Genomic DNA, 23,782 nt, shown 5'->3' with positions numbered 1-23,782 from the left:
AGTGGCTAGGGCTGGGTGCTAGGTTGGAGTGGATGATCTTGGAGGTCTCTTCCAACCTGCTTGATTCTACGATTCTATGAATCAGGCTCCACAAGATCAGTTGGGATAACCTGTTTCCTAAAGAACTAACTGCTTTTGGGAGATGCATTTACCTTGTTCTTGTTGAAACATTGGGATGCATGCTTTGAAACACTTTAAACTCAGGATTAAGTTATAGATAATTCAGTTCATTAAAACATAGCTATGTATGTCCTTAGTTCTAGCAGCTAGGGTTTCTACAGCACTAATGGAAAGACCCAATGCTTGCAGACTACAATACAAATGAGACAGTTGCACTGTAGCCAAAAGCCTTTTAGAAAAGCTGCATGACTAAACACAGTTATGACCCCAGAACCTCAGCACAGAAACCGTGTCAAATACTTTGAGCCTCCTTGTCAGACACATTTGGATTCCACAGCCAACACTGGTCTAAGGCATAGAGTTGCATAAAATTTACTCTCCTGGGCATCTAATAAATAACAGCATAAATGATACTCACATTTCTTTTTTTCCCTATCTCTGCATTTTAGAAAACCCTTCTGCTTAGAACAATCAAAGTTAAATTCTTTGGTGGTCATTAAAAAAACCCCAAACTGTACAAAGACAATTGATCAGCTGTCCTATACTGAGGTAATCTGAGAAGTGTCATAAGAGTTGTGTTACAAACATTTGCCCATCTTCCCTGCCTAAAAGCAGCTCCCATTTTTTAATAGAATCAATGTGGACCTCTGCAGCAGCCTGAAGAGATCCTGTTCCATAGCCTATCTTAATGCACTGCATACAGCAAGGCTGAATGTATCCTATAATCAGGAAAGCAAAGGAGGTTATTCCATGTATTATGTCCTTGAATTGACCAGGAAGATTGACTACGATGTACTAGAATGCTGCTGCACATTAAAATGTAGTCTAGCTTACAGGGAAACAAAGGCTAAAGGACACAGAACCTGCTAAGAGCTTACAGGGAAACAAAGGCTAAAGGACACAGAACCTGCTAAGAGCTTACAGGGAAACAAAGGCTAAAGGACATAGAACCTGCTAAGAGCTTACAGGGAAACAAAGGCTAAAGGACATAGAACCTGCTAAGAGCTTACAGGGAAACAAAGGCTAAAGGACACAGAACCTGCTAAGAGCTTACAGGGAAACAAAGGCTAAAGGACATAGAACCTGCTAAGAGTTTACAGGGAAACAAAGGCTAAAGGACACAGAACCTGCTAAGAGCTTACAGGGAAACAAAGGCTAAAGGACACAGAACCTGCTAAGAGCTTACAGGGAAACAAAGGCTAAAGGACACAGAACCTGCTAAGAGCTTACAGGGAAACAAAGGCTAAAGGACACAGAACCTGCTAAGAGCTTACAGGGAAACAAAGGCTAAAGGACATAGAACCTGCTAAGAGCTTACAGGGAAACAAAGGCTAAAGGACATAGAACCTGCTAAGAGCTTACAGGGAAACAAAGGCTAAAGGACACAGAACCTGCTAAGAGCTTACAGGGAAACAAAGGCTAAAGGACATAGAACCTGCTAAGAGCTTACAGGGAAACAAAGGCTAAAGGACACAGAACCTGCTAAGAGCTTACAGGGAAACAAAGGCTAAAGGACACAGAACCTGCTAAGAGCTTACAGGGAAACAAAGGCTAAAGGACACAGAACCTGCTAAGAGCTTACAGGGAAACAAAGGCTAAAGGACATAGAACCTGCTAAGAGCTTACAGGGAAACAAAGGCTAAAGGACATAGAACCTGCTAAGAGCTTACAGGGAAACAAAGGCTAAAGGACACAGAACCTGCTAAGAGCTTACAGGGAAACAAAGGCTAAAGGACATAGAACCTGCTAAGAGCTTACAGGGAAACAAAGGCCAAAGGACACAGAACCTGCTAAGAGCTTACAGGGAAACAAAGGCCAAAGGACACAGAACCTGCTAAGAGCTTACAGGGAAACAAAGGCTAAAGGACACAGAACCTGCTAAGAGCTTACAGAGAAACAAAGGCTAAAGGACACAGAACCTGCTAAGAGCTTACAGGGAAACAAAGGCTAAAGGACATAGAACCTGCTAAGAGCTTACAGAGGAACAAAGGCTAAAGGACACAGAACCTGCTAAGAGCTTACAGAGGAACAAAGGCTAAAGGACACAGAACCTGCTAAGAGCTTACAGGGAAACAAAGGCTAAAGGACATAGAACCTGCTAAGAGCTTACAGGGAAACAAAGGCTAAAGGACACAGAACCTGCTAAGAGCTTACAGGGAAACAAAGGCTAAAGGACACAGAACCTGCTAAGAGCTTACAGGGAAACAAAGGCTAAAGGACACAGAACCTGCTAAGACTTGATGGATGCCACCTGAACATCATCAAAGGGGTGAATGTCAAGTACATGTCAAATAACACACATCATCTTTCCATTGTTTGCCTAACTTCCCGTTGTTTCCACACAGAACAGCATGACAATCATGGCACTTGGCAAAGGGATTTTGGGTTGGAGATTTTTTTGGTGGAAAACCTAACGAAATGTAATCTTTTGCTTTTGTTTGCTTACCAGAATAATCAGTTTTGTTCACAGAGCTCCCAGGGTGGTGTCTGTTTAACCTACAGCAAGCAAGAGCCTGAAGTACTGTAATTGGATATGTGAGACCTGTTTTGCTCCTTTTGTTTTTTTTTTTTCCATAATAAAACAATGAGTGGAATAGATTTTACTTTCCAAAGGATGATTACCATCTACTTTCCTATGGGACAACTCCAATCATACTCACTAGGAAGGGAGGGCAAAACCAGGATGCAGTACTTGACATTGCCCCTTTGAACAGGAGAATAAAACCAAGTGAAACTTTGCTGCCTGCAAGGAAAATATAAGTAGATATTAAGATACTCTTTAATCTGTAAGAAATGTCAAAGCTACCCTTTAATCTGTAAGAAATGTCAAAGCTGTTCTATTAATTGAAAGTCAGACATTCCTCGTGCTGCAGTGATATGTATTTTAGGAACAGCAAAGAGACAGCAATTCTGTGCAATATCATCTCAACATTTAAGGTTGGTTGGGTTGTTTTTTTTCCTGTAGCTAACACCATTTATTTTACTACTAGATAAATATTTTTTTGTGAAAAATTAAGCAGGAAAACCGATTATGAAGCTACTGTTTCATTTAAGTGAGCTGCAAATAACCTAATAAACTCTGGTATGACGCAGTTCCTAAGCGAAGATGGTTTTCGGTTTACAACCTGTTTACACTCATGAGTTAATGCCTTGCATGTGATTCAACGTTTGCATGCATAGTGTAAGATCAGAGTCTGCTTTTTGGAGGTTAATGATCTACTGATGCAGGAGTGCTGACAAGAAACAAATGGATGCCTTACTAAAGAAATGCATACAGAGACACTTTTAAATTAACAGTTCATTAATAACGAGTAAAAGCTTACCCCACAAAAACCAAATCAGCTGCTACACTTGAAAACTCTTTCTTATGTATGATAAATAATAACAACAACAATAATTATCCTGCAAAAAAAGTTTTCATTACTCTTTCAGCCTTCTTTTTGAACAATAGAATAAATAAAACTGTTAGTGCCTGAAAGTTCAAATATGCTACAGATGTTTAAGGTTAACTCAGTAACTACATTAAAATGCACCATGAGGAATTGTTTATGATTTTCCATGCAGGAAGCCAATTGATATTTTTGTGAGGTACCAGTCTTCCAAAAATACTCTTAAGTTAGTTTACCTGATACACCTTCTGTACATGGTCTAGTTCAAAATCTAACTGTACAGTGTTTCAATCATATATAATGCATATAATCTGCTGAATATGGCACAAAGGCTGAATTGCCACACCCACACATCCTTTGCTGTAGAACACATTTTAGGCATAAAACAACACTGAAGAATAGAAAAGTGCCTGAAACTGGAAGGGGGAGGGGGTTAAAAAAAAAAAAAGGACACTCAAGTAGTAATAAATTAAATCCCATTCAAACCCATATAAAAGTTGTTCAAGTGTTTAAAGTATCAGATGTGTCATGCAACAGAACAACAGATGATTCAGGCAGGCACACCATGCATTTATAGTTTGCATTCATGGTATCACAAGGTATCTCTCCCCCTTTCTGTGTGGCCAGCGAGTCTGGGTACCTGCAGCACTGCTAGGCTGGCATCTTGAACTTAAAAACCTCTTGGTCTCCTGCACAGGAGGCTTTATGGAGCTATGCCTTGGAAGGATAACTGGACAACCTCATGCTGTACAGTGGTATCTTGCTGCAGCATAAAGAGAGGCATACTGAGCTGTAGGCAAGCAAAGCAATCGTTTCTTGAGTATATTTTCCAGTCACTGCAGTTCACCATAAACCCATGAATTTACCAGAACTGTGCTTATCCAAACTGGCCAAGTTTCCACACCGACACAGCATCACCTCTTACTGTTTTTTGGCACAAATCCTCTTGCAGCAAACTCTTCACCGTACAAGAATTCAGAGATATTAGCCTGTACAAACACTGGTGCTTACTCTTTCATTGAGTAAACCACAAAGACAGCAAAGTGCCTGCCACAGCTTTGCTTCTCCAGCAACTTTCTCATCTCTCTCTCTAGGGAGAGCACTAGCATGATTACACTTCAGACAAAGGGGTGTTCTTGCCAAGCTCTTTAATTCCCTGGAGAATTCGCTTCATATGACCCACTTTCGTTATCCCCAGATCCTACAGAAATGGAACCAAAAAAACAAAAGAAAATAAGAAAAATGCAAGAAAAAAGAAGGTAAAAAAAAGGGCATTTATTTACCAAACCAGAACAACTCCTATTGTTTATGATCTAGCCATGCAACACGTCCAGAAATGTGCTCGCTGCAACCAGCATTAACTGGAAAAAGATTCTATGGCACTAGCAGGTGAAGCCTAACAAGAAATTGCTTAGAGGACACAAGGAATCCCTCTCTGTCCTGCAGACAGCAGATTACTTACCTGAAATAATGACAACCCAAGGCACTACAATATCTGTCAAAAACATCTTTTGCTTGACTTCAAAGTAAAAAAATGTTTCACAACTCCTAGCAAAGGAAAAAAGAAAGGAACAATCTCCCCCTCCTCTCTAATACAGCAATCAAATGTTTGGTAGGATGTGGTGGATTAAAGCTGCTGTCCAGCAATGTTACTTGATCTGAGGCTGCTTTAATCATCAAACACACATATCTCCTAGTTTCTCAAGGAAAAGTAGATGGAGCAGCTCTACAGGCATGTAGGACAACTTCCCTTAAGAGAGCAATAGAAAAGGCAAGCATTTGTCTTTCATTTCAAAAAAGGTTATTTCTCCCATCCTGGATCTTCCTCCTAAGCTGCAAGAAAAGCTCTTAGAGACATAACAGTCAGATCCCAAACGAATATGTTAAAAGCACTACCATAAATTTCCTTGTAACCACCCCATCAGCTGAAATGCTCCTAATATTGATTGCTGGGATAAGTCTGTATGAGTGACAACAGACAATCTTTTGCAGCAAGCCTCTCCTTTTGCAATTTTAACTGGTCCAGTGAGAAAACTGGGATGCTTGGGTGTGCTAATGATCCCCAGCTGTGCTAATGATTTTTCAGCTCAGTTTGGTGGACATCTGCTTCCCTTATCTGCCAAACCCAGCTTTGAGAAAGTCATGTTAGTGGTGTTGAGCAAGTGTCAAACACTATGTATTTATGCACTAATCACAATCTATTTAACTAAGGTTGTTTTGTTAATAATAATAACAACAACTATTATTATTATTAACAACAGCAATAATAACAACTATTAATAATAGCAATAACAACAATAATAACCATTATTATTAATAATCTTTTTAAATCAGGAAGGTTTCACACTTTATTTTTCTGAAATAGAAACACTTTAATAAGATTTCCCATTGCAAAGACAATGAAATGAGTGCAGTTAAGCAGCTTAAAGTGATCATTCTCGTGAAACAATATACAGTATTCTGCACATACTCTACACAAAAACTGTATCTACCTTCCTAGAGTCCCAGAAACCTCAGAAAAATCTGTATTTTGTATTGCTTTGAAGTGTTAGGATGCAATTCATTTTGCATTTCTCCAGAGCAAGAAAGAGGTGGTTAAGATGGGCATGAATTAATTGTTTCGTTGGCAGGCTGCCACAGCACAGAGAATATGTTTGTATTTTTTTATGCTGAAGTTAATTTTCCAGCTAATCTAAAATACACAAGACAACTGAAAGTACTGAAATAGCTTAGTTGCTATGGTGGAAATGCTACATAAGGAAAAAACCTATGAGGATGCTTTCCCAAGCCATGAGAAGCCACACACAGTAAAAGTTAGGGAACTGCAAACTCTTCACAACAAATGTTTTTCACAAGGAGAACTTCTGGATAAGCAACACGATGAGATGCTGCCTGATTTCAAAGACCACAGGAAAGAAATGTATTATGCAGTTCCCAGAAAGCTCAGGCACTTCTTCCACCAAGCTTTACAAAGTATCATCAAAACTTAACATTTCAGAGGCAAGAGTCTACAACTACCTGAAGGGGCATTGTAGCCAGGTGGGGGTGACCTCTTCTCCCAGGTAACCAGCAATAGAACAAGGGGACACAGTCTCAAGTTGTGCTGGGGGAAGTCTAGGCTGGATGTTAGGAAGAAGTTCTTCACAGAGAGAGTGATTGGCATTGGAATGGGCTGCCCAGGGAGGTGGTGGAGGCACCGTCCCTGGGGGTCTTCAAGAAAAGCCTGGATGAGGCACTTAGTGCCATGGTCTGGTTGATGGGTTAGGACTGGGTGCTAGGTTGGACTGGATGATCTTGGAGGTCTCTTCCACCCTGGTTGATTCTATGATTCTATTCTAAGAGATTTCAGTTTGACTTCCATTCCAAGCTGAATTAGAAGTAAATTAGGACAGCAAGTCTCAAGAGCCCCAGCACAATTTTGGGGAGTCTTCTGACAGAATCACACAATCAATCAGGTTGGAATAGACCTTTGAGGTCATCAAGTCCAACCTATCACCTAGCATCATCTAATCAACTAAATCATGGCACCAAGTGCCACATCCAGTCTCTTTTAAATAATTCCATGGGTGAGGACTCCACCACCTCCCTGGGCAGCCAACTCCAATGGCCAATCACTCTTTCCAGCCTAAACCTCCCCTGGCACAGCTTGAGACTGTGTCCCTCATTCTGTCATTGGTTGCCTGAGAGAAGAGATTGACCTCCACCTGGGTCTGATACCTTCTGCCCCTTTCCCAGGTTGAAAAAACACAATCAATCAAACAAACAAGAAGATAAACTCTGAATAGTTTGATTTGGAGGAAAACTGACACTAGATACTATCTACTTTTCTCTGCTTACTACTGGTAGAGGAAAGTTTGCAGAAGTTCTCCCATCTCAGATAAGAAGGATCTGCTGCAGCAGCAGACCATGCATCATTCAGAGAGGAACACACCCAAAGATCTCTGCATTTGTGCATGCAGGAGTCTGATCTTGCTCTACATAATCTGTCTATATATAATTGCTGTCTAATTACCAAAAATTGAATTTGACTGAGACATGGTTTTGAAAACAAGACTCTAGCTAGTGTCTGAGGAAGAAAATAACCTTCCACCACAGCTACAGCCTAAAAACTACAGGATCCCTTTTCCTTTTGCTATCCCTAAGCACTTTGACACCTCTAGACCTTCAGTAGGTAAGGCTCAAAACATTCTGAAAACCAAACCAACCAAACCAAAAAAAAGAGATGTGCAAGAAAAATCTGATGAAAATTCTTGCAGCAGCTTTCAGGGGTTCTTCATCTCCTGTCTGCTCTACCCAGGAGCCCATTTATTCCAGTTTTGACCCACAAATTTTGGCCAAACATACCAGCAGTGGAATACCACCAACCAAGCTACATAAACATTCCTCAATATTAACACCTTCCAGATGAGAACATAGCCTATTTGCATTCCCCATGTCAAAAGTCAGCTAGCATGCCAGAAGTCTGACAGGTCTTAGACAACATTTTCCATGCAAGAACTTCTTCAAAACATGCTAGTGGGAAACACAGAGATTAAATGCTGCAGTCCTCAGCACAGGCTTCAGCTGGGTTGGCACCACTCATCAAGCTGACATGAGGCACAAAAACTCTTTCTCCAAGGAAACCAACATTGCTGTGGAGTTCCAAGGAGACATCATCCTCGTCCTACCCAACGTGGTGCAGTTCTGATTGTTACCAAGTTGCATGCATAGGAACATGTTTAGCAATGCTAAGAATGCCAGCATTTAGCTCAGAAAAATCAGTCTAGTTTTCAATGAGTTTGCTTGTAAAATGGGGTTAAAAACCAAAAAGTTCACTATCCAACCTTTCCTCCAGTGAAAGAAAATCACATGGGTGTAAAAGTCTTCAGATTCCTCTAAATAAAAACAGTCCTAGGAGGCTGGAGAAAGGTTATTTTTGCAGGGGCTGGCTAGAGAAAGGGCTCTGGTTCCTTTTGGAGATGCTCTCCTTTGCCAGTTGCTACATAGACCTGACTGAGAATGGAAGCCATAAGCTATGCAGAAGTATAATTAGAGGTGTCCAGCTATTCAGTCAACATATTGATCTGTTTCAGTGGTGCATGCAAAGGAAGAAATTTTCATCCAATTCTTTTCTGCATTGCTTTTCACCTCTACTTTTGACCACAGAATGAAAGGTGGGTCCAGAGGATTCAATTAAAGCAGGCAATGATTTTTCCTGTTGTAGACATGAAGAGGTAGATCTGTTGCATGACTTAACTGCTTGTGAATCAATGTCAAGCCCATTCAGCGTGGCAGGAAGCACAAGCCTTGCACTGGAGGAGAGGCTGAAGGCAGATTGTAGCTCACAGGAATACCAAAGACCCATCCACACAGCTTGCTAGTCAAAGGGAGGAAAAATTACCAGGGCAACTGACAATGCGTTCCTCCTTTCCTAGGTACCACATTTCACATCCTGACATCAATTCAGGTCACTGGGCAGAAAACTGCAGGCTCACTGAGCCATCTTTAATTGGCTCCCTGCAGAGATCACATCCCATATGTAATCAGAAGGACATGTGCTAGACTCTGCTCTTCAAATTCAGTGTTGCTACACAGAGCACAACTATGTTTGGCCAAAAGCCTGGCCCACCCTACAAACTGCACTGCTTTGGAAGCTCTCAGGATCTGCTAATGAGCAGATGGCACAATTCTAGAGCAAGACTTCTATTAGTACAGGAGAAGGACTCTATCAGGGAGCACAGTGATAGGACAAGAGGTAACAGTTTTAAACGGAAAGAAGACAGATTTAGATTAGATACTAAGAAAATCTTTCCTGGGGGAGTGGTGAGGCACTGGCACAGCTTGCCCAGAGAAGAAGGATGCCCTCTCTCCAGAAGCATTCAAGGTCTGGTTGGACAGGCCTTTGAGCAGCCTGGTCTAGTGGAAGGTGTCCCTGCCCATGACGAGTGGGTTGGAACTAGATGACCTTTAAGATCCTTTCCAATCCAAATTTAAGATCCTGTGATTCTATTCCCATGGCAAATGGTATACAGAGCAACTCCTCATCCAGCTATGCTGAACAATTAAAAAGCTTGTGTGTGCTTCCAGGCAGCACTAGTTAGAGAGGAAAGTAAAATTCTGTCTCTGTATGCTCTAAGGCAAACTTTTGGGTATTTCAGGGCATAGGCCCTTGCTGTGGGGTTTTATTTATGCTGAATCTGTATGAATCTTAGCAACCAGCAATAGAACAAGGGGACACAGTCTCAAGTTGTGCCAGGGGAAATATAGGCTGGATGTTAGGAAGAAGTTCTTCACAGAGAGAGTGATTGGCATTGGAATGGGCTGCCCAAGGAGGTGGTGGAGTCACCGTCCCTGGGGGTCTTCAAGCAAAGCCTGGATGAGGCACTTAGTGCCATGGTCTAGTTGAGTGGCTAGGGCTGGGTGCTAGGTTGGACTGGATGATCTTGGAGGTCTCTTCCAACCTGGTTGATTCTATTCTATGACTTCTATGATTACCCCACTGCAGATGTTTGCTTGGTTGAAGCGGGCATGCAATCAAATTAGTATCAGAAGTCATGTCTAGTTTAATACTGATCTTATCCACCATTTTTTAGTCCAACTAATTGACATCTTGATTTATTTTGGCTTTTTAAAACGTTTCAGCAAACCATTGTGTTGATGCTGGCACTCCCAGTTAAGGTTTAAATTTGTTCAGTGCCCATTCAAAACATGGAATTGCAACATCTATCAGTGTTTTAGCAGAACTCAAATGTTGAATGTTCTACTGTTCCTTTCTAAACAAGGGGGAAGTCTAGGCTGGATGTTAGGAGGAAGTTGTTGGCAGAGAGAGTGATTGGCATTGGAATGGGCTGCCCAGGGAGGTGGTGGAGGCACCGTCCCTTGAGGTCTTCAAGCAAAGCCTGGCTGAGGCACTTAGTGCCATGGTCTGGTTGATTGGCTAGGGCTGGGTGCTAGGTTGGAGTGGATGATCTTGGAGGTCTCTTCCAACCTGGTTGATTCTATGATTCTATGATTTTGGTGGATTGCTTGGAAAGTTTGCTCTTTCTCCATTTTTGCAGGAAGGGACTGCCCTTAACTTGTCCCTCCATGTCAGGAACTATCCTGAAAGAAAGGAATTTAACTTCCATGAAAAGAAGCTTAAGTCATCTAACACCAAAGGGTAAAATAATATGAAAGAGGCAAATAGAGAATCTCAAAACAGCTGTCTTCAGCAACTGCCTTCTACTGCAACAGTCACACAATGCAAGCACCACTGTGTACCATCAGGATTTCACACAATACAAGAAACTACCAAAAAATTGCACATTTGAGTGAAAATGTTGCCTTTACCTGGAGACTGCTGCACTGTGGCTAGAGCAATGACTTGCACTTTAAATGTAAATGTTTGCACTTTATGTAATTTCCCATTTCCTCTCTTATGTGCTAAAAGCAGTTGCAAAACACATTATCAAGAGCTCATTACTACTGAGTTCCTGGAAGAAAAATCATGTAATGAATCCCCAAAGACACAGCCTCTGTTACATATAATGGATGCACTTAAGTCACTCTTGAAAAAACAGACCAGCAAGCTCAAGTAACAGCCTCAGCCTGCTAGGTAAAATTTCTCCCTGCAAAATTTATCCATCTGACCATCAGAGTTCTACCATTTTGGTGTCAAAAGGAAAGGGCTCTTTTTTTTTTCCAAATCTGTAAGGCTAAAAGCAGGCAGAGTTTGGCCAGGGACAATAAAAGCTACTGTGAAGGTCTCTTGATACACAAACACCAGCACCATGCAAACCCAATGCTGCAATTTATTCAACTCTTTATCAGTCTCACACCCACTCTGTTCAATATAGATAAATCACCTGAAGCAGCTGCTCCAAGCTGCTGACCTTGCAGTAGATGATAGATTCAAAACTGTTATCACCACCTCCATACTGATCCCGTTTAATGGAAAGGGTGAACTCTTGACTAGAACATTATATTACAGTGCTGTCAGTAAGATATCAAATGTGCTTTCTTCCTATGCCTTCTGAAAAAGTGTAATGCTATCATTCTACAGCAAGTAAGGAGCTTTCAGATAACACAGATACTCCTGGTTGTGAGTACGAGTCAGCCCTTCAGCAACTCAGGCCAAAGGAGAGCGCGTGTTAGTTTCTTGCATGTTCGCACAGTGTAAGAAGCCAAGCTACAAGCACATGACAAGTGCAGGGAAAGAAGAAAAACTGGTTGTTGTTTTGTCAAAGAAAATGGTCAATAGCAGAAAAGTAGCACAAAGGAAATACCTTAAGATCTCGCCTTTCCAGGTGTAAAAGCTCAGAGCCTCGGATGTCATGGCTGATGAAGATTTCTTTGTACTCTCCCAAACTGAGCAGATCCAGCCAAGCAGCAACTTCATCTGTGCCCCATTTTTGAACTACCAAAGTTAAGAGCAAAACCCCCTTAATTTCTACATGCTCAAATGCATCACAAGCAAAGGTTAGGCCAAAGAGAGTGGAAAACAGAGTAGAATTGCCGTGCTAGCGAAGGGAAAGGTTAGAGGTGTCAATCCCACAAAAACTGACAGTTTCCTTTTTCACATGCAGGTTACAGGTTAGCAGTAAACATGAGGAAGTCTCTAAACAAAGTTGGGGTTCTTTGCTTTGCAGCCATGCTTTCAGCTTTACTCCAGTTTCTTCAGTAAAGCCTTTAAAACTTTGTGTCCCAGCAGCTTCCCATTAAAAACATCTTAGGAGCAGTGACGCAAAGACTAACGTTCTGCTTTATACTATTAATTTATTAGTGGTCATCCAGGGAGCAGCAGAAGCCTTCAAAAACTTAATTAACATGGAAAATTAAAAGATCAACCATTCCTCAGATATAGCAATGGCAGCAAGCAAGTCCAGCTTTAATTAACAGAATCTAGCATTCTTAATTAATGCAACGAGTACTCTTTAAGCCACTGTGTTACGTAGGCCATTAAGAAGCTCTCTGTAAAACATTGTTCTCTAAGGTTAGTTGCCCACATTAGTCCTAATAAGATCACACAGATTAAAAGTTATGCTACTTCTTACTGTACTTTTGCAAGTTTATTCAATGCTGATCAGTTTTACAATGCAGTGAAATCTGAACTCTAATCTGAAATCTAAAGTCTGATCAACGACTGCAAGATTTTTGCAGGTTATGACCAGCTGTCCATTTAAAAGGTGAAGATGTAGAAAGAGTTTTAGGACCATCTGATCACTGATTACTTCCTGGACATAATCTTAAGGAAGCAAGTTCATGGATAAGAGTAGAAAGAGAGGAGAGTGGAGTTTGTTCAGCTTCTTCTAATTAAAAAATGAGTGTTATCTATAGTTTTTATTTGTCTCACTCGCTGAATTTAGCAACCATCTGAAATTTAAGGGTAGCTGGTTAATTAAACCAATGTGCTAAAAGCTGTTGTGCACCTTCTGAAACTACCCTGGAAAATCTGAACTGGAGCTTCACAGGAAGCTTGTACTGCTATGAACTAATCAAATGTAACCACCAGCACAAACACAGGTCCTCTGCTGCATGATAAAACTAAGCTAAGTGTTTTTGTAGTAGTCCCTTGGCTCACTTGGCATTCTTGGGGTCCTACTGAATGCCTTCCTAAGGAAGATGCCAGTTAGCTGACTGCTTTTCACTTTGCCTTTACTCTTAAGGTAGAGTGCATCATGTCACCTGTTACCAAAAACAACCATAACAACCACATTTTCTCCAAATGCTACTGGTTTTGTTTTAGTTTCCAAACACATACCAGGCTGAGGGCTGGTCTTATGCTTCTGAACTTTTTCCTTCTTAAACTTTGGCACTATGCGAAAGACTGTGCTTCTGTTATTTCTTTTAGCATAATCCAGAGGGGGATCCTGCATGAAAAAAACAGACTTATTTGTCTTTAATTAACAGTTAAATTAAATGCTGGAGGCAGTTAATTCATTCAATCTCAAAAAACTAAAACCATAAAGAATAAGGTAAGGATTTAACACTGTACATGTTTATTAAATAACAAGTCATAGAATCATAGAATCAACCAGGTTGGAAGAGACCTCCAAGATCATCCAGTCCAACCTAGCACGCAGCTCTATCCAGTCATGTAGACCATAGAATCAACCAGGTTGGAAGAGACCTCCAAGATCATCCAGTCCAACTTAGAACCCAGTTCTATCCAGTCATCTAGACCATAGAATCATAGAATCAAGCAGGCTGGAAGAGACCTCCAAGATCATCCAGTCCATCCTAGCACCCAGCCCTAGTCAGTCAACTAGAGCATAGCACCAAGGGCCTCATCCAGTCTTTCCTTGAACACCTCCACCACCTCCCTGGGCAGCCCATTCCAATGGCAAATCACTCTCTCTGGCAACAACTTCCTCCTAACATCCAGCCTGGACTTCCAAGGGAACAGAATAAAACCCCCTGAGCTTTAGATGCTTGCTCACAGCAGACAAAAACTATCCACCATCATTCCTGAAAGTGCCTCTCTAGATCATGACAGATTCTAACTTACTCTTCCTCATCAAAAGAAAATCAGTTTCATTTAGAAAGAGAAAGCATTAATCAAACTCACCTCATCATCATTGGGTTGAAAAACATAATAAAGCCAAGGAATCTCAGCAAGTTTTCTCAGCTCTGTTTCCACACTGTGCAACGCATCAGACAGCAGTTCTTCATGAGGAGACTCTAACTGCTGCATATAAACAGGGCAGAAAAATAGTAGTTTTAGTTTTATTACAATACAACATTTAAATCTAGACATGTTGTTACCACACACAAACAGATGACTGCTTCATGGTGAGTGTAAACAAACAGTGAAAACAAGCAGTCTGCCCAAGTTAGCTTCCCCTTCAGAGATGCATCAGATCACCTAACACTACATTTAATATGGTCCCAACAATAAAAGGATGACTGAGACATCTGAAACTATTGGTGCAGACCATCTGGACCTAGCTGTCAATCAAATCACTATCATCATGAGTCTTGATAAGTGAAATTTAGCTGATAATACCAATGGAAACGAAAATTTACAGCTCAAGAGAGGTAAAGCCTGAGCAGAAGAGTAAAAGCCTGCAAAACCCTTGTATGAGAAGTTGTGTAAAAGAACTGAATGCTTGGCAGGAAGCCTGAGTTGCTATTTGCAGATCTCCTCATATGAAGGATCACTCTCTTGTGGTAAAGTAAGGGGAAAGAGATATTACTGAGGATATTCCATTTTGAAAGGTCTTCCAGTGGTGATGCAATACCTGCATGATTCCTTCTACAGAGACAGTGCTGCTGGCTGAGGGTGGGAAGAAGGAGGACTTGATTGGAGCCCCAGACAGGAGGCAAAAGGCAAAAAAATGTAAGTGAAGCCCAAACACAAAAAGAAATTGGTAGCAGTATAAAGAGCTTGGGGCTTGCTGACCTACAGGAAATTGACTTTATTAACACTTTGGGAACCCCATGGTTTTTCTTTAAAACCCTGGTCTGAAATCTCTTCTGCAGCTGTTGTGAGAGTTGGACCTGTGTGGATGTTAGGAGGAAGTTCTTCACAGAGAGAGTGATTGGCATTGGAATGGGCTGCCCAGGGAGGTGGTGGAGGCACCATCCCTGGAGATGTTCAAGAAAAGCCTGGCTGAGGCACTTAGTGCCATGGTCTGGGTGATGGCTAGGGCTGGGTGCTAGGTTGGAGTGGATGATCTTGGAGGTCTCTTCCAACCTGTTTGATTCTATGACTATTGCAAAGAGGACCCCTGGCAATGATCTTTCAGATATCTGCAGTGAGGTAATATGGATACCAACCTAGGACAAGAATTCACAAGTCATTCCAATCCAGATGACAAAAGCTGTGCAGTCTACCTTACAGAGTTCCTTGGAGTATGTCAAAAAACCCAGTTAAAAAAAAAATACAAAAACCCAGCAACAAACCAATCAGAGATAACCTGAATGATGGAATAAAGAAAAATGCATTCTGTGACCTTACCAAAGGAACTCTTCCTACTAGCAGAGACTCAGTTTCGTTGTGCAGGGCCTTCACATTGACAGCTATCTCCGTGGCAGTGTTTCTGGTAAGGCTCTGAGGAAGAAGCATCATAAAAAATGACTGGAAGTGATGCAAGTCAGACTTGGGCTTACTGTGTAGATCCTAAATATCTTTTCCTAGGAGATACACATCAATTCACGGACAGCTTCAGCACTGAGAACAGAAATGTAGTCTTTGTTTACTGTCTTTTCCTCAATTTCATTTAATATGACCATATACAATACTGAAGGTCACCAAGTGACCAGCCACCACATTATTTTATGGATGACAAAGCCTAGCAGAAAAGTTCTGGACCCATTTAACAGTGACTGTTGATCTGAATTGCTTACCTTATGCTTAGCAGAAGTAAGCTGCTAGCCATATTTTAAGTAGTAAAGGTTAACTAATATATTTACCACACATAAATTTAGATTAGCTATAGACAGCCTCTACCTAATTAACCTTTCTGGAGTGTAATCCCTGAAAATACTCAGACTGTCTAGTGTAAAGAGAGAAGTCAGGGAATTCATTTCCCCTCTGCATAACACCTGGAGAACAATTAAGCTTGAACACTTCTGTAAATGCATCCACCAGAACTGACCTTTACATAGCAACAGCATCTTTCAGCTTTTGTCATGCTTCCAACTCTCTGCCTGGGCACATGCCTACAGAGTTGTCTGCAAGCAGATATGAGCTTATTTTGTCCATTCTTTTTGATGTTTGCTGACTTGAGTTTGGTTTACTCGTGCTCAGAACTACATCACCTCACTTGGTTTAATAAGCACTGCTGCATCACTTTAGGATTAGCCCCTCTGGCTCTGGAGCACGGACAGAGATGAAGCAAATTCTCTACTGCTTCTAAAAGGCAACAGACATATTCTTACCATGCCCCTAATCCTGGTCTCCCTTTCAACTGCTCACTCCTCCTTGCAACAACATCCAGGAGGACTGCATTTTAAGTGCCATTAATGTCCCTTTCTAACATGCAACATTCACAAAAGAGAGGATGAGCTGGGAAGGATGCTGATGAATGCAGAAACTGCATCTACTATCTTCTCAGACAGCACAGCAATCTAACACCAGGATGGGAGTCTCCTTTTTAGTACTCCTCTGTAAAAGGACAGTTATCCTAATTCCCCTTCCTGGTATTACTAATACATTTCAGGACCCTAGATCATGACCTCTACCAAATTCATCATCTACTGTGTGTTTCCTTGTGCACATGAAGGACTGAGGCTCTGTGTTGCTATAGAGAGCAGCACCTCTCAGAAGTGACTTTCCCTTTACTTTCACCTTCAAAAAAAAAGGCAAAAACCAGGGAGAAAATACAGCACCCATTAAGCAATTTCATTTAAAGTTGGGCATGTGTGTATATGTTTAGGAGCCTCAAGAATTATCATCCAGCTTCTTTTAATGTGGGGACAGGGAGTACAGCTTCCATGTCACAAGCATATGCACACAGACATTATAGCTTATTTACTTATCTATAAATCTCTGTTCTTCCTTTACCTCAGGAAACCTTGGGTTGGCTTTATTTAATGCATGTGAACATGCATTAACAGCATGAGCAAGCTCCTGCTCCAAGAGGCCATGTATTTTTGCTGCTTCACAGATCCTACAGAAATATTTAAAAAGGAAAAAAATATATATATTTCTTACCTCCTTTAAAGAATAAACCTTAAGACAACAGAGTTTTATCAGATGAGAAAATATACACTTCAAAAAAATACAGACCTTTATCATCACATCTGAAATACACATTATCTTTTCAATTAATACAGCATCTCATGGAAGCTATATCCATCACACAGGTTATTTATACTGCCCTGAAATATAGACACACTTACCTGTCCTACAACATGAATGCTACACAAAAAACACACCAAAAATGTTTGGGCTATTCATTAAAATATAGTTGAAAACCTCTAGCACATGAAGATAATTTATATGAAGCTATGTTAAAAACCATTGCACTTACAAGGCATTTCCTTGAGGGGTGACATTAAATTTGGCTGAAATCATTTGAGGTTATGGGAGGTCCAGATGTATTCACAAGCCCTACGAGGAGAGGCTGAGGGAGCTGGGAGTGTTTAGCCTGGAGAAGAGGAGGCTCAGGGGGGACCTTATTGCTGTCTACAACTACCTGAGGGGAAGTTGTAGCCAGGAGGAGGTTGCTCTCTTCTCTCAGGTGGCCAGCACCAGAACAAGAGGACACAGCCTCAAGCTACACCAGGGGAAATTTAGGCTGGAGGTGAGGAGAAAGTTCTTCCCTGAGAGAGTCATTGGACACTGGAATGGGCTGCCCGGGGAGGTGGTGGAGTCGCCGTCCCTGGAGCTGTTCAAGGCAGGATTGGACGTGGCACTTGGTGCCATGGTCTGGCCTTGAGCTCTGTGGTAAAGGGTTGGACTTGATGATCTGTGAGGTCTCTTCCAACCTTGGTGATACTGTGATACAACCTCAGGACCATCTCCAGAACAGTAAAATTTTTCAGTGGTCTTCACTTCACTTTGGTTAATTTAGAACTGATATTATTCTTCTTTATCTACTTAAGTCACCAGTACAGTATAAAGGGAATATGCAAGCTCTTAAATTCATTCCTTATATTATCAGTGCAACTCATCACATAACTGTAAGTACTGATTTTGATGCTTCAGATGATTTGTTACTGCCATGAACCAAATAGCAACTTTATCACAGCATCACAGTATCACCAACTACCTGAAGGGAGGTTGTAGCCAGGTGGGGGTTGGCCTCTTCTGCCAGGCAACCAGCAATAGAACAAGGGGACACAGTCTCAAGTTGTGCTGGGGTAGGTCTAGGCTGGATGTTAGGAGGGAGTTGTTGGCAGAGAGAGTGATTGGCATTGGAATGGGCTGCCCAGGGAGGTGGTGGAGGCACCATCCCTGGAGGTGTTCAAGCAAAGCCTGGCTGAGGCATTTAGTGCCATGGTCTAGTTGAGTGGCTAGGGCTGGGTGCTAGGTTGGAGTGGATGATATTGGAGGTCTCTTCCAACCTGGTTGATTCTATGATTCTAGGTGGATACATCCACACTGCTGCCTTCTAACGATGACTTCGAAGGGTTTGGGTTTTTTTCAGTTCATGCATTTTTCTTTTTGCATAAAATGAGGTGTTTTAAGTAAAAGTCTTTCTGCAAAGAAGCTTTGCCATTTCCACTGGTTCAGAATGTTGGTTTTCAGAAGGAAAACCATATATAAACACAGAGAAATAAAAAGCACATAAATATATAAGAGAAGCATACATATACAAGTAGAGCCTTAAAACAAACACACATTAAAATAAAGAGCAACTGACAGAGTGGCAACTAAACATTAATCAAAACCCAGCAAAAATAAGACACCTCCACATCAATGCATGCATTTGCATTAATAATTCAGTCTTAATGTCTAGATATGTGATCCAAAATTATTAATTTTACTGTACCTGGTAATAAGTTCTTCTGCAGCCTGTGAGCACAGCTGGATCTGTGCAACTTCTTCTTCTGTAGCCAAATCAACAGCCTGCTGAGGGTACAAGGGAGATCGAATGACAGGTTTACAGGAATCAAACTTCTGTTTGTCTTCCCAAGACTTCAAGGTGTTTTCAAAGGCCTAATCAAAATGAATTATGCATTCAGTTCATAGCACTTGAAGTATTCTTGCCTATTAAAAACTCATGTTAGATAAGCTTACATTTATATACATTTCAGTTAAAATCAGTTGAACAAATAAGCAACTTTTAAACTTAATACAAATCATATTAGCTGTATAAATAACAACATCACGTTACAAAAATCTATCTCCTTCTCATTATTCTCAAAAAGCATATTCCAGGACAGTAAGAACACAAAGAAGGAAACACAAGAACATTTTGCATGCATAGTAAGAGTCAAGTCTGAAACTTAGACAGGATTCAAATCTAAAAGATGGTGAGGAAAAGCAAGAAATTCACTGAGGTAGAGTTGAACTGCTATTAAGTCTGTCCTACATGCAACATCTAATTAGTGGATGAAGAACCAAGAGGCAGTAACACCTTTCACATGTTAATCCTAGATAATCATGAATTCTTCAGTGGCTCTGTGACTAGATTCTCCCTGTGTCTTTTCTGTATGAGACCACATCCAGCTGGTGGCTGTCACTAGCGGTGTCCCTCAGGGATCAGTGCTGCGCCCCATCCTCTTTAACATCTTCATAGAAGATCTGGATGAGGGCATCGAGTCAGTCATCAGCAAGTGTGCAGATGACACCAAGCTGGGGGCAGATGTGGCTGGGTTGGAGGGCAGAAGGGCTCTGCAGCAGGACCTTGACTGCCTGGACAGATGGGCAGAGTCCAAGGGGATGGAGTTCAATAGCTCCAAGTGCAGGGTGCTGCACTTTGGCCACAACAACCCCATGCAGAGATACAGGCTGGGGTCGGAGTGGCTGGAGAGCAGCCAGACAGAGAGGGATCTGGGGGTGCTGATTGATATCTGCCTGAACATGAGCCAGCAGTGTGCCCAGGTGGCCAAGAGAGCCAGTGGCATCCTGGCCTGCATCAGGAATGGTGTGGTCAGCAGGAGCAGGGAGGTCATTCTGCCCCTGTACTCTGCACTGGTTAGACCACACCTTGAGTACTGTGTTCAGTTCTGGGCCCCCCAGTTTAGGAGGGACACTGAGATGCTTGAGCGTGTCCAGAGAAGGGCAACGAGGCTGGGGAGAGGCCTTGAGCACAGCCCTACGAGGAGAGGCTGAGGGAGCTGGGATTGGTTAGCCTGGAGAAGAGGAGGCTCAGGGGAGACCTTATTGCTGTCTACAACTACCTGAGGGGTGGTTGTGGCCAGGAGGAGGTTGCTCTCTTCTCTCAGGTGGCCAGCACCAGAACGAGAGGACACAGCCTCAGGCTGCACCAGGGGAAATTTAGACTAGAGGTGAGGAGAAAGTTCTTCCCTGAGAGAGTCATTGGACACTGGAATGGGCTGCCCGGGGAGGTGGTGGAGTCGCCGTCCCTGGGGCTGTTCAAGGCAGGATTGGACGTGGCACTTGGTGCCATGGTCTGGCCTTGAGCTCTGTGGTAAAGGGTTGGACTTGATGATCTGTGAGGTCTCTTCCAACCTTGGTGATACTGTGATACTGACTGGGTCATGAAGGAGTGGGAGGATTAATAAGACAAAAAGAGAGAGGAGAGAAACCTGCAGACAGTTACTTTGAAAAATGGACATTATAGAATATTGCTATTTATGCTGCTGTGTTTTGCCTTACTATATATTAACAAGAATAAAGTCATGGCACTAGTAAAATTGCTAAAAGCTATCAAAGCTTTGTCACTTACACCAACTTGTGACAGAAATTACATAACCGTAAGCAACTATGTAAGTGACACAGTCATAAACCAGTTTTGTAAGCACTACTTTTTGTCCACCTGCTCACTGAATCAAAGTTTCACAGACACCTATGTCAGTAATGGCATCTCTTAACAGCCTTTCTGCGACATACTCTGTCTCGTGTTAGCATCTGAGCTCTGTTTTTATGCACGATCTTAATCACTCCCGGGGGCTGGATCCATGCCTCTCCATCCACTTGCACTGGAACCCCTTCATCGCCAAGTATGGTGATCTTCACTGACCGACACTGGGAAAGAACAAACACATTATGTTAGAGGGCAATAAATACTAATGAAACTGACAGGCCACCTGAAATATGTTGACTACTAGGAGCCTATGGCTTCCCTCCAGGGCTGTCTCAAGGATGAAACCCTTTCATACTTCATTCATCACCAAAGACAATTTGTTACCCGTTAAAATGAAAACAGTGTCAGCGCTTGATTAATGTGTAGGGTGGTGGTCATCAAGAGCACCACTACTCGACAGCATCCCAAACTGATGCCAAACATGTTGCATGCTTTCAGCTAAGAAACAAACCTGAGCTATTCTGTGGTGCTGCAGCTTGATGACTCTTGAAACTGCCATCTGCATGCTGCCAAACACTGCAACAACTTCTAAGATTTTATCATCGAATGATGGAGCACCAAATATCTGAAAGGGAAATAAAATATTCCAGTTTTTTATGGCAAATCTAGTGCTTAAGATTGTATGCTCAATGAAACACAGATTCCTTCTCAAGATTGAAATACTCTTATATGCTGTGGAGTATCTGCAGTGTCTCTCCAAGGTCATGAGTGAGACAGCATAGACAGTAGGCGAATGTTATTTGAAAACAGTAGTGTTAACAGCATTTCAAATACCTGAATGATGAGGCACATCTCTTTATAGCAAAGATGCCATGTTTCAGCATGCAGACTGCTTTGCAAAAGCAAGATGAAAGGCCAATTCAAAACTGCTTGGTTAATGTACTTAATATCTAAGAGGTTCTTGAACTGAAGAGGCATAATGGTGTCTTTTTCCTGAGAAGCGCTTTGGTTATGTCCTGAGTTCTCTGGAAAGCAACATCTGAGTCCATGCTCAGTTTTGTCAAACATCCAGCATTCATACTGAAGAGGATCATGTTTGCACTGTATACAATTATCCACTGTAAATATGAAAACTGCCTCTATATGGAGCAAATATCCTGATATCCAGCCAAAACACTCAATTTCCATGAGCTTATGCTAAGCACATAAAGTCTCAAATGTGCCATTGCCACCTGGTGTCCTGCAGGGGAATCCAGTCATCAATCCTCAGGACAAGTCTTAGTCTGGAGTTCAGCTGGGTCTGGCAGGAGATACTAAGGTCAACTGAAGACAGACCATTTCAGCCTGATATGCAACAGGGAGCAACAAAGGGGGGGAAATCAGCATGGGAAATCACTCCAGTAAGAGTTCAACAGGTAGAGAGATCACCTCTCTGAGTGGTATTCTACCTCAGTTGGCAGCATGGGCAGAGTAAACCATCAGAGCCGCCTGAGACCAGACCAGAGAAATCCCTGACAGGATCTCAAAAGTCACAGCCAGACAGGTCCTGTCTCCTGATAGAGAATTTCCTGGAGGTGAAGAATAAGAGGGTGCATATCCAAGACTGTCTAATCTAACCTGTCTGCAGCAATGGCTCAGGAAGGGAGATGACAAGGAACAAGTTGAGGGACTTTGATCCTTGCTGCCCACCAAGCCACTGGAAGCCTTCACTCCAGTGCTTTGGCCAGGATACTAATGAGGAGTTTCTCAGGGTAAGTCCTCCACAGCACAGTTGCCACGGTTTTGTGCCACATCCAGGTGGCACTTCCCTTTAGAGCATCCCAGGATTGCTGAATGGCATCAGTAAGACTGCTCAAGTTGTAAGCTGTTTAGGTATCTGTGCAGTGAAACATTTCTTATTGGATGTGAGGGGGAGGGGGGAAAAAAGCTATTTTAAAATGTTTTAGAAGCTCATTGAAAAGACTATTAAAAAAAACAGAATATTGTCCCCACAAAATTATCAGTCACTAAATGCTTCAGTCCTCATTTTCTGAATCACCATCTCTTAGATCAAAATTGTTTGAAGAACAATAGAAAAACATTAGGTATAAACTGTGAGTGATGATCCTTGCCCACCTTACTTACTGTTAGAATGTCACAAACAAGAATATGTGCTGTAAGAAATCTCATTCAGTCAAGTTTGTAAAGCAATATAAAGAAAAAAATATCTGTGTCTGTTAATTTCTGGAAATAACTCATATAAGCATAAAAAAAAAGTCACTAAGCCTCATTTTGCTGAAATGGACACAACAGAAGTCAGTCACCCTGAATAAGAGTTGCTATCCAAAGTAAAAGCTACTATTTATTGCTGGGTTTTCCCAGCAGATTACGTCTCTTAAATGTTACTCACGTCATCTTCTTTGGTTCCACCCCAGAAATTAGTCCCACCAGCATAGCTGGGAATGTTTAGCACAGCTATGCCCTGCAGACTGGGAAGAGGGATGTACTGTCCATCACACTGTAATGGATAAAAGTGTATTCGTTATACAGGTTATGTGATAGAAGTAATCAGACATTGTTAGCACATCATAGAATCATAGAATCAAGCAGGTTGGAAGAGACCTCCAAGATCAGCCACTCCAACCTAGCACCCAGCCACTCAACCAGACCATGGCACTAAGTGCCTCATTCAGTCTTTTCTTGAAGACCTCCAGGGATGGTGACTCCACCACCTCCCTGGGCAGCCCATTCCAATGCCAATCACTCTCTCTGTGAAGAACTTCTTCCTAACATCCAGCCTATACCTACCCTGGCACAAATTGAGACTGTGTCCCCTTGTTCTATTGCTGGTTGCCTGGGAGAAAAGGCCACCCCCCACCTGGCTACAACCTCCCTTCAGGTAGTTGTAGACAGTAATAAGATCACCCCTGAGCCTCCTCTTCTCCAGCTGTCAGG

At 42.0% G+C, this 23,782-nt stretch overlaps 1 protein-coding gene across 6 annotated transcripts in view; it reads right to left on the bottom strand.

The window, feature by feature from the left end:
* Positions 1-2,248: 2,248 nt before the first annotated feature.
* Positions 2,249-23,782, bottom strand: part of DGKH (diacylglycerol kinase eta) — a 178,616-nt gene continuing 157,082 nt past the window's right edge. For 3 of the 6 annotated variants that reach the window (XM_064174711.1, XM_064174738.1, XM_064174747.1), the window contains 10 exons: positions 23,238-23,345; positions 21,360-21,473; positions 20,935-21,069; positions 18,908-19,074; positions 16,975-17,080; positions 15,427-15,519; positions 14,035-14,154; positions 13,228-13,336; positions 11,753-11,883; positions 2,249-4,710 (listed from right to left, as the gene is read on the bottom strand). In XM_064174711.1, coding sequence (XP_064030781.1) covers positions 4,621-4,710; positions 11,753-11,883; positions 13,228-13,336; positions 14,035-14,154; positions 15,427-15,519; positions 16,975-17,080; positions 18,908-19,074; positions 20,935-21,069; positions 21,360-21,473; positions 23,238-23,345 — 1,173 coding nt within the window. In that variant the 3' untranslated portion in view covers positions 2,249-4,620. The remainder of the gene's footprint in view (positions 4,711-11,752; positions 11,884-13,227; positions 13,337-14,034; positions 14,155-15,426; positions 15,520-16,974; positions 17,081-18,907; positions 19,075-20,934; positions 21,070-21,359; positions 21,474-23,237; positions 23,346-23,782) is intronic. The other 3 variants (XM_064174720.1, XM_064174729.1, XM_064174731.1) reach the window with 3 other exon arrangements.

The sequence above is a fragment of the Pogoniulus pusillus genome, chromosome 3 (assembly GCF_015220805.1).
Source record: "Pogoniulus pusillus isolate bPogPus1 chromosome 3, bPogPus1.pri, whole genome shotgun sequence".
In the NCBI taxonomy this organism is placed as follows: Eukaryota; Metazoa; Chordata; class Aves; order Piciformes; family Lybiidae; genus Pogoniulus; species Pogoniulus pusillus.
The sequence above is the reverse complement of the archived record's forward strand: the minus strand, read 5'-3'. Positions and strand labels throughout refer to the sequence as shown.